We start from the raw sequence: 11549 nt of genomic DNA on the forward strand, positions 1-11549 counted from the left end.
AACAGTATCATGATATATCGCGATATATCGTATTGTGATCCTCGTGTTGTGGTTCATATGGTACCAGCACATTCCTGCCGGTTCTACACACTCCTAATGACACTTGATGAATGTGAGTGTGAATCCACAGATGCTGGTCCACGTGTGTCTGACGCAGACGGGTCTAGTCTGAGCAGAAGGGGGTGTGTCTTCGTCCAGGACCGCCCCACCTCCTGTAAACATTGACTGACAGCTGCTGTGTTGGTTTCCTGTTGAACACACCGGTCCTTGGTCCCAGACTGAACCGGCTCTAAACCCCGGCTCTGTCGTCCACCCTTCCACCTGAACGTCCTCCTCATTGGTCCCGTCTGCTCCTGGGTCCAAAGCCCACAGAGCACAAACCCACCGTCGGCCGCTCGATGGCCTTTCCAGACGGAGCAGGAGCGCAGTGTGAGCGGTGACCCAGCGTTTACTGCAGCAGAAAAGCCTCTGATGTGCACATTCCTGCGCTCTGACACAATGGACATGACATCAGCAGCAGCAGCACATCCACACTGGGTTATATAAGGGGGGGGGCAAGCCATCAGCTGTCTACACACACTATAGGCAGGGCCCCTCCCACAACCACTACAGGACTTATTATGGGATGGCAGTCAGTGGTCTTCAGGACGTCCCAGTCCATGAACAGGAGTCGGTCCAAACCCCAGAGGAAGTGTCTGTTCTCCAGGACACGTGGTCCACATCAGGCCCACCAGCACTCAACAGGCTCAGAGGGCTGGCTCCAAAAAGGGATCTGATCCAGTTTGGATCCACTTCATTTTCATTTTGTGTAATCGATTAATAGTGGATGAGATCAGTTTTTCAGAGCAGATTCATCTGTTTACTGCTGAAATGTCAGATTCACTTTCTTCCTAATGTCAATATTGTAAACCTGTTAAGTGCACATATATTTAAATGCATATAAATATATAAATATATATATATATATATATATATATATATATATATATATATATATACTGAACAAAAATATAAACGCACCACTTTTGTTTTTGCTCCCATTTTTCATGAGCTGAACTCAAAGATCTAAAACTTTTTCTGTGTACACACAAGGTTTATTTCTCTCAAATATTGTTCACAAATCTGTCTACATTTGTGTTAGTGAACACTTCTTCTTTGCTGAGATAATCCATCCACCTCACAGGTGTGGCAGATCCAGATGCTGATTAGACAGCAGGATTTTTGCACAGGTGTGCCTTAGGCTGGCCACAATAAAAGGCTACTCCAAAATGTGCAGTTTTCTCACACAGCACAATACCACAGATGTCACAAGTTTTGAGGGAATATGCACTGGTCATGTGACTTCAGGAATCTCCACCAGAGCTTCTGCCTGTGAACTGAATGTTCATTTCTCTACCATAAGCCATCTCCAAAGCTGTTTCAGAGAATTCATGAAGAAGACTGTGTGAGGAAAATGGTGGTCACACCAAATACTGACTGGTTTTCTGACCCCCCTGGACCACCCAATACAGTAAAAGTGCACATTTTAGAGTGGCCTTTTATTGTGGCCAGCCTAAATCACACCTGTGCAATAATCCTGCTGTCTAATCAGCATCTGGATCTGCCACACCTGTGAGGTGGATGGATTATCTCAGCAAAGGACAAAGGAGAAGTGCTCACTAACACAGATTTAGACAAATTTATGAACAATATTTGAGAGAAATAGGCCTTTTGTGAACAGAGAAAAAGTTTTAGATCTTTGAGTTCAGCTCATGACAAATGGGAGCAAAAACAAAAGTGGTGCGTTTATATTTTTGTTCAGTGTGTGTGTATATATATATATATATATATATATATATATATATATATATATATATATATATATATAAACAGGGTCAATTATTTTGCAGCAATGTGGGTATGTATATGATATTGTGTATTGTTATAATTACACAAAATGTGTTCATTTTATTTTCATTTCTTTTGGTTGGTACCTGACATTGTGGGCCTCCAGGTCAGTGTGTGGAACTTTTGGTTTGGGTCTGTTCCCCAGTGAGTGATTTACAGTGTGACACTGCGCACTATAAGCAGAGTTTTCGCACCTTTGCCTCCTCCCTTTTGTTCCAGATTTCTGCGGCAGAGGAAAGCAGCCGTGCAGTTCATGAAAATTTTTGGTTTAGCCTCTGTTAATTTAATGTTTTTTACATGCACTGGCTAGTTCAGGCTGTATGAGGTGCTTCTAATGTGCTGAAACACATTTCTGTGTCATTTTGGTTTGAGTAGGAGCTTGTGTTACGGGGGTCACTGACCAGAGGTTTTTGTGTTTTTCTGTTACTTGTCAATAAACTGATACTGCCTCCAAAGACATAAGTGTGGGTCTCATCATTAAAAACAACACAATGCAGAGTCCGACACCACTGGTTATACATACATACATTCATATATATATATATATATATATATATATATATATATATATATATATAAAAAAAATGTGGGTTGTACTGTGGATTCTACTGTCATGTTTTCTGTTCAGTTCTGTGGGTTCTGTTACCAGACATTGGCCTTTATGAACAAAATGCCTCTCAATGCATACTATAAATAATAATAATAATAATAATAATAATAATAATAATAATAATAATAATAATAATAATAATAATAATAATAACATGCATGACCTGCTTAACAGACAGTTATTCGTTGAAGGACATGTCCTGGGCTCCTATGGGAGAACTGACATTGTCGTAGTTAATAATATATAAAGAAATATAAAAATGGCCTGATAAATTAATTCATGTTCCAATACATGTTACAAATCAAAACAATTTAAGACATTTTCTATGAAGTTATCTGTAAAACCTGACAAAGATGGTTATTTGTATTGTCATTTCTAACCGTTTTCATTTAATTTTGTGTTGAAAACCTTAGTTATTTACTTTAACATTTCATTTTCAGTACCATTTATTTATTTATTTTATCCTTATTTATTTGTTTCCTTCTTTAATTTTTGGCCCTGAATTTAGTTTTTGCATTTTCTACTTACATATTCTGAATCTTTTTATGGCTCCAAAATGATTTCTTTCTGTTTTTCTCCTTTGGAATATCTTCAGAAAACTCAACCATTTCTTCTGCAGTATTTCTGCTGGGTTTCACACATCACAGCTTCCTCTCCCTCTGCCCAGGTATGGCCGGTCAGTTCTGCACAGGTAGCACCACCCTCTAATACAAACTGACCAATAGGAGAAGAGCTGACCCCAGGACACGCCTTTAAAGACCGCCCCCTCATTTGCATACGGAGGCATAAACGCACACAGAGAAGGAAAAAGAATTCACATAAATGTAAAACAGAGACAGAAATAAACAGGCTTGGGGAAAAAAATAGAGGAAGAAAATGCAAAAAGGGGAATACTGAGGAAGTAAATATGACGATGAATTAAAAAAAAGCAAATTAATTAATAAAATGTCAGATGAAAATAAAAGAGAGAAATACGTAAGAAAAGAGATCAAGGAAATGTAAATAGAAAACAACACAGAAATACACGCAGGGATAAAAATTAAAGAGGGAAAAATATAAATAACGACAAAAGCACATAAGTGGTACAGAAAATGAAATGTTAAAGTAAATAAATGAGTTTTAATTTTTTTTGTATCATACATTGGCACATTAATTAATTTATCAAGCCATTTTGTATAGTTCTGTATATATTTTTCAATATGACAGGTTCGGTCCTCCATAAAATATATGACTATGAATTTTTACAAATGGCAATAAATTAATAAAATGTCAGATGAAAACAAAATATAGAAATAAATAATTTTGGAGCCATAAAGAGATAAAAGAAAAGGAATAGAAAACAATGCAGGAATAAAAAAAATAAAGGAAAAATATAAATAAGGACAAAAATAAATAAATGAAAATGAAAATGAAATGTTAAAGTAAATAACTAGGGTTTTTAACACAAAATTAAATTAAAACAGTAAAAAATGACAGTATAAATAACCACTTTTGTCACATTTTACAGATAACGTCATAGAAAATGCCTTTAAGTTTTTTGTTTTTTTATCATATATTGGCACATGAATTAATTTATCAAACCATTGTTTTATATATATTTCTGTGTCTATTATTAAATACCGCAAGGTCAGTCCTCCATACTCAATGGCCTATATTTGGGTTAGACTTGTACTATTAGTTAGCTGTTTTTCTCTTCCTCTGCAGGAAGAAGATGAACACCAGACTCAGAGGCAGTGGAGGAGGCAAAGCTTTTCACTGGAAAACAAGTTTGGAACCATCGCTCATGTCCAGATTCTTCACCTGGGAAAGCGTCATGTCCGTTCAGCCTGCAGTTCTCTGCTCGTGCAGTAGGGACGGAACCAGATGAACGTTTCAGATCACAGTTACTGTGACCAAAAGTATCACACTTATCTTTTTTTTCAGCACAACTTCATCTAGATCATCTGTCTGTTATTTTTTCACTTTAACCTACTATAAAAACATAAAAGGACAAAAAACACAAAAAAAATACATAAAATCCGATTTGAAAAATGTATATAATTTATTGCATAAATAACACACAGATGTTTAACGAACTTTTTCACAGACTTTAAAAGTGAATATTGGTTCCAAATATTAGGTATAGAAAATTAAAATGGTAATAAATTCAAACTATACTCAAATATTTGACATAAAAGCAGATCTTTCCATAGGGTTTTTTCCCCTAAAAGTGCGTTAATCAAACACGGTTATCATGAGAATTAGAATTTAAATGCTAATACTAACTGTCTGTGATTTTACCGCCATTTATAGTTCTACCGGTAATCGTTATCCCTACTCGTGCCAAACATTGGGTGAATAAAGGATGAAATTTTTCTCATTTCCACTCGAGCTGTTGTGGTTGGGCCCAAGATAGAATGCATGAAACCCATATCTACAAAACACATGTGCAGTGACATGAGCTGAAGCTGTAAAGTGGAAAATCTAAGATCATTCGATATTACAGAACCAAAAAAAGCATTTGCTTTTAACAAGATTAAGTTCAAAAGGCTGTATGCAAATCAGTTATGTTAATTTGACATGAAATAATTAAATACAGTTAACATGAAAAATATAATCAATAGTAGAAAAAAAAATTACGTTTGACTGACAATAACAAATTCTTCACATTAACCTAACAAAATCTTGCTTGTTTAACCCTTTGGTATCCAGGTGTGCCTTTTAGGCACACTTTGCACTTCGTTTTAAAAAACTTCATATTATTTTTCACAATTTAAATAAGGTTAGAATTCAAAAGTTGTTCATTTGTTCATGATCTTTAAAATTCTGTCCACCAACTCACATGTGCACATTGTAAAGAAAAGAAAATGACCAGACTAGCATCTGTCTGCCAAGTGTGCAGAAAACGCACTATTCCTTCCATTTGATCTGTATGATTAGGACTGAGCTGGATTTACAAAAATAAATCAAATTAGAGCAGAAAAATAAATCAATATATAATATTTAATAGTTTGATTTATAGGTGTGCATTTTACGCACACTTGGTGACAGATGCTAGTATTTTTGAACATTTGACCTAGCGGCAAAAATAACTAGAAGCACTCAGAGAGCGCAGACCTCCGCCAAGGCTGATCAGTGGCCCCCCCCGTGGGCCCCCCCACCCCCGATCACCACCAAAATTTAATCATTTCTTCCTTATCCCATTTCCAACAAACCCTGAAAATTTCATCCAAATCTGTCCATAACTTTTTGAGTTATGTTGCACACTAACGGACAGACAAACAAACAGACAAACAAACAAACAAACAAACAAACCCTGGCAAAAACATAACCTCCTTGGCGGAGGTAATAATGCAAATTAACCAGTGTGTGAGTTAATCATTGACATATGCTAGGATGAAAAAAATCCAATAATATGTGATCCACTTTTTATGTAGGATATTGAAAAAAGACAATTTTTTGTGTTTTTTTTTGCATTAAAAAAATGGTTTGTTTCCATTACTAACATGGCATTTAAAGGGTTAAAAATGTGACAGTTATTGAGTATTTGGTATTTTTTATTTACGGCTCAAGTTGATGAAATAGAAAAAAGTGTAAAAGAATTAAAAACAAACTGTATGAAATTTTTTTGACATTATTCCACAAGTGTGTGAAAAAGGCACACTGTGTGTTTAGTAAGGGCCTTGGAGGACAGGGTACCAGAGGGATAACAGAATAGAATGTGTTATGTTTAACATGACTTCATTTGTTTTAGTAAACATGATTTTATTAAGTGCAACTGATGTACGAAATTTTTTATGTTAGTTCAACAACCCATTATTTTCAGTGTTGAATTTACTCTGATTTTTCATTAACATCTAGACCACAGGTGTCAAACATGCATCCCAGGGCCCAAATCCAACCCACAAAAGGGTCCAATCCGGCCCACCAAAGGGTCCAGTCCGGCCCACCAAAGGGTCCAGTCCGGCCCTCTAAAGGGTCCAGTTCGGCCCACCAAAGGGTCCAGTCCGGCCCACCAAAGGGTCCAGTCCGGCCCACCAAACGGTCCAGTCCGGCCCTCTAAAGGGTCCAGTTCGGCCCACCAAAGGGTCCAGTCAGGCCCACCAAAGGGTCCAGTCCGGCCCACCAAACGGTCCAGTCCGGCCCTCTAAAGGGTCCAGTCCGGCCCACCAAAGGGTCCAGTCCGGCCCACCAAAGGGTCCAGTCCGGCCCACCAAAGGGTCCAGTTCGACCCTGTGGATGAATTAGTGAAGTGCATAAATTCCACTCAGATGTGCCCAGTCCTGTTAGTTCAGTTCCACATTCAGACCAGTTCCGTCTGCAGTGGACAGGACCAGTCACATACTATCAGAAGAACAGAAATAATGACAACTGACAATGTTTCTGTTTGGAAATGGAAATATTTTCATGGATTTACACTAAAACTAAGGAGAATTTCACAGAAAATGTGAATAATCTGAACAAATATGAACAACCTGAAATGTGTGAACAGAAGTCAGTCCAATTGGACCAATATTCTGTCTGTTCTTAAATGTTGTGTGTGTTTGTAGATCCACTGTGATCTGTACGTTCTAATGAACATGTGGAAATGATAAACTGAGGCAGAATAGTGTTCAGTTACACTGATTTGTTCAGTTTGTTCATGTTCTTCACATCTGTTGAAAGGACAGTTTGTAGATGGAAACCTGTTCAGAATGTAACTGTACTTTTTTGCTCTAAAACAGACACAGTTTGGAGTTGACCTTATTTCTCTATTATTGTGTTCTTATTTTTCTGGGTGGGTCCAGTGCAGATCAGACTGAAATGAACTAACAGGAGTTGGACAGAACTGTTCTACATGATCTGCGAATTAAACATAGGAAAATATATGATTTACGCCAAAAAAAAAAAAAGCAAAATACAGACCATAATATTGTAAAAAATAAATAAATAAATAAATAAATAAAATAAAATAAAATAAAAAAAAGTGATAAATCAGTTAATTAATGTAAAAATAGAGAAGCATTCCTTCTGGAAGTCCCACAGATGTGTTAACAGGTTCATATTTAGGATGTAAATATTCAGCTGTTGACATAAATCAGTGTTAAAGCTCTTCTGCATCAGCGTCCTGTGTGTGTGTGTGTGTGTGTGTGTGTGTGTGGGGGGGGGGGGGGTCCTTACCTGGGGGGGGCAGTTGCTGCTGCAGATCGGGGGCAGTTTGTCTCTCTCTCTTTCCGCTCCTGTCGCATGTTCTCCATCCATCCTCTGCTCCTGGAACTCTGGAACTCGGCTTTGTCCTTCGGGTCCTCAGTCGTGTCCGGCCTCTGGGCTTCGGGTCCACACAGTCCTGCTCATGGTTCGGACCCAGACTCTCCGACCCGGGTTCCGTGCGTCGGTCCGACCCCGTTACTTCACCCAAACCCACATCCTACACAGAGCCGCTCTGATCTGCCTGCGTCCACAGGTGGGATCTGCGTTACGCACGGACCGACTGACGCGTAAACGGCTCCAAAATACAGCGCGTAAAAGTTCCAGGTGTGAGACGAAAAGAGCACGAAGTTGGACCAGTTCGGACCACTTTGGACCAGTTCGGACCAGTCTGGATAAGTTTAAAGGCGTCCAGCCCCAGTTGATCCGCTTCTTCTGGTCCTGGTTCGGTCCTTCTGGACTCCGACTGTCACAGAGGAAGCAGAGCGGCGAGCCGGCGCCATGTTTGGAGGAGGAGGAGGAGGAGGAGGAGAGGGAGGAGAGGGAGGAGGATGAAGAGGAGGAGGAGGAGGAGGAGGAGAGGGAGGAGGATGAAGAGGAGGAGGAGGAGGAGAGGGAGGAGGAGGAGGAGGAGGAGGAGGGGCTTAGAGCAGCAACAAGAAACACAGAAAGCAGAGAAAAAAAGAAACTGAAGGATGAAAATAAAAGAGGGAAGAAGAGAAACATCCACTGGATTTAAGAAACAAACAAACAAACAAAGATTCACAGTGAATGACTGAATTAAAAAGATAAAACAGTCCAACATTTAGGAAAAAAGAATCAAAACAAACAAGAAAACAATCAAAATGACCAACTGACCAGCAGACCAACTGACCAGCAGACCAACTGACCAGCAGACCAACTGACCAGCAGCTGTTGTTCCTGCCATCTGTCCACAGTGGTCAGTCCAGTCTAATCCAGTCCGGTCTAGTCCAGTCCAGTTCAGTCTAGTCTAGTCCAGTCTGGTCCTGTCTGGTCCAGGCCAGTCCAGTCTAGTCCAGTCCAGTCCAGTTTAGTCCAGTCCAGTCCAGTCCAGTCCAGTTTAGTCCAGTCCAGTCCAGTTTAGTCCAGTCCAGTTTAGTCCAGTCCAGTGATAAGAAGTGATGTGAGGAAAACAGCAGCGGTGACAGACAGAACAGACTGGACCTGATGGGACTGAATGTGTCTCAGACCAAACCCCAGGTGGTTCCAGGTGTGCTGTGGAAAACAGGATTCAAAAGTAGAAACTGAAGTGTCAGAAAAACCATCAGACATTCCCACACAGAGCTGGATGAACGTGGCACGGTCACATTCAGACCAAAAACACTTCAACACCTTTAGTTTTCAAACCCTGGTCAGGAGAACCAAACCCTGGTCTCATCAGGTTTTATCTCCTTCTGTTCTGTACTTTGTGGATGTGTGGTTTTGCACTTGGTTTTGTATTCGTTTGGTTTTATCTTTGGATGTTCTTAGTTGGTCTGTCTGACTGTATGCAGTAGGATTTACTGTCAGTCGTGTGTGGCGAAGCACTGAGCTTCTTATTATGTGGAAGGGGACAGGAAAGGTCAGATGTTCCTCCTCCTGCTCCTTTGTGAGCATGGCTGTGGACATGTTTGTTTACCTGATGATTATTGAATGTTACTGATGAAATGCACAACCAGGAAGGAAATACATAAATACATGGAAGGTCTGAAGCTGAAACATGTTGAAGTGTTCTGGGTCTAAATGGGACCGGCCCCGTTCAGAAAGGCCTTCCAACGCTCCAGGATATTTCAGACAGTTTGGGATCTAGAAATAAAAGAAGGTTTGAAAGGTTTTAAACCGTCCACCCCTGGACTGTCCAGCCCTGTCTGTCCAGCCCTGGACCGTCCACCCCTAGACTGTCCAGCCCTGGACCGTCCACCCCTAGACCGTCCACCCCTGGACTGTCCAGCCCTGTCTGTCCAGCCCTGGACCGTCCACCCCTGGACTGTCCAGCCCTGGACTGTCCAGCCCTGGACCGTCCACCCCTGGACTGTCCAGCCCTGGACTGTCCAGCCCTGGACCGTCCACCCCTAGACCGTCCACCCCTGGACTGTCCAGCCCTGTCTGTCCAGCCCTGGACCGTCCACCCCTGGACTGTCCAGCCCTGTCTGTCCAGCCCTGGACCGTCCACCCCTGGACCGTCCAGCCCTGGACTGTCCAGCCCTGTCTGTCCAGCCCTGGACCGTCCACCCCTGGACCGTCCACCCCTGGACCGTCCACCCCTGGACTGTCCACCCCTGGACTGTCCACCCCTGGACCGTCCACCCTGTCCGTCTTGTGTCCCAGAGGTTCTTGTGTTTTGGACTCAGTGGATCTCAGTCCAGGTCTGTGTTGTCAGGAGCTTCAGTGGGTTCAGTCCTTTAAACCTACATGTTCTTCTTCCACCTTTAACAGGTTCCACCCACAGTCAGCTGTTCTTCTCACAGATGTGACAGGAAACGCTGCGCTGTGATTGGCTGTGGGCTGATGGTCATGGACTGTATGTCACTGCTGTGACTGAACTACTGTCCAGAAGTGTGTGTGTGTGTGTGTGTGCGTGTGTGCGTGTGTGTGTGTGTGTGTGTGCGTGTGTGTGTGTGTGTGAGTGTGTGTGTGTGAGTGTGTGTGTGTGTGTGTGTGTGTGAGTGTGTGTGTGTGTGTGAGTGTGTGAGTGTGTGTGTGAGTGTGTGTGTGTGTGCGTGTGTGTGTGTGTGTGTGTGTGTGAGTGTGTGTGTGTGAGTGTGTGTGTGTGTGTGTGTGAGTGTGTGTGTGTGTGTGAGTGTGTGAGTGTGTGTGTGAGTGCGTGTGTGTGTGTGTGTGTGTGTGCGTGTGTGTGTGAGTGTGCGTGTGTGTGTGTGTGTGAGTGTGTGTGTGTGAGTATGCGTGTGTGTGTGTGTGTGTGTGTGTGAGTGTGTGTGTGTGTGTGAGTGTGTGTGTGTGTGTGAGTGTGTGTGTGAGTGTGTGTGTGTGCGTGTGTGTGTGTGTGTGTGTGTGTGAGTGTGTGTGTGTGTGTGTGTGTGAGTGTGTGTGTGTGAGTGTGTGTGTGTGTGTGTGTGTGTGAGTGTGTGTGTGTGTGAGTGTGTGTGTGTGTGTGTGTGTGTGTGTGTGTGTGTCAGTTTCAGCTCAGTTTCTCATGGTCACCTTTCAGGATTTTACAAAGTTCGATGAATATGAAAATAAACCAACTGTCCAAGAATTAGTTCAACAGTCCATGAAGGACACGCAGGAATGTCCTGGTCGTCCACTGTCCTCAGAGCGTCCATCTGGACGAAGAACTGACGGACCAGGACTGACGGACCAGGACTGACGGACCAGGACTGATGGACCAGGACTGATGGACCAGGACTGATGGACCAGGACCACCTGATGATGAAGGTCCAGTCTGTGAGGATGGAGTGGGGGGGCACATGGAGTCAGCAGAGGGGAACCTCCAGACAGGTGAGGGTGGGGTGGGGTGGGGTGGGGTCCGTCCAGACCAGAGTTCACATTAACTTAAAATATTCATTCTGTCATTGACAGATTTTTTTTGTTTTTTTAAAGATGACATAAAATTGTGCAGGCCGTCCGTCATTTGGACAGATTAAAATACTGAGGGTCATGTACCGAAGAACGTTTCACACAACACGGAACAGAACCTGGACCTGGACCTGCTCTATCCAGAACAGGATCCTACTAAGGTTCTACTAGTTTTGGATTTTTCATTATAGTTTAGTTTTATTTAGTTTTGACTTTTTTTTCTCTAATTCAGTTTGTTTTTGAGAAAAAAAAAAAACAAAAAAAAACAAACAAAACAGGCCTATAATGCCCCGTTTCCACTGTGTGGTATCAGCTCGACTCGACTCGACTCGGCCTTTTTGTGTTTCCA

The 11549-nt window shown here is 41.9% G+C and overlaps 1 protein-coding gene across 1 annotated transcript in view; it reads right to left on the bottom strand.

Annotated features, from left to right (window-relative positions):
- The window catches only part of LOC115416474 (probable E3 ubiquitin-protein ligase HECTD2), a gene marked incomplete at its 3' end in the record, with an annotated part of 41964 nt that extends 33806 nt beyond the window's left edge, over positions 1-8158 (bottom strand). The window contains exon 1 of the mRNA XM_030130248.1: positions 7637-8158. Within this exon, the coding sequence (XP_029986108.1) occupies positions 7637-7717 (81 nt within the window). The remainder of the gene's footprint in view (positions 1-7636) is intronic.
- Positions 8159-11549: the final 3391 nt, after the last annotated feature.

This window comes from Sphaeramia orbicularis, unplaced genomic scaffold, assembly GCF_902148855.1.
Source record: "Sphaeramia orbicularis unplaced genomic scaffold, fSphaOr1.1, whole genome shotgun sequence".
Classification (NCBI taxonomy): Eukaryota; Metazoa; Chordata; class Actinopteri; order Kurtiformes; family Apogonidae; genus Sphaeramia; species Sphaeramia orbicularis.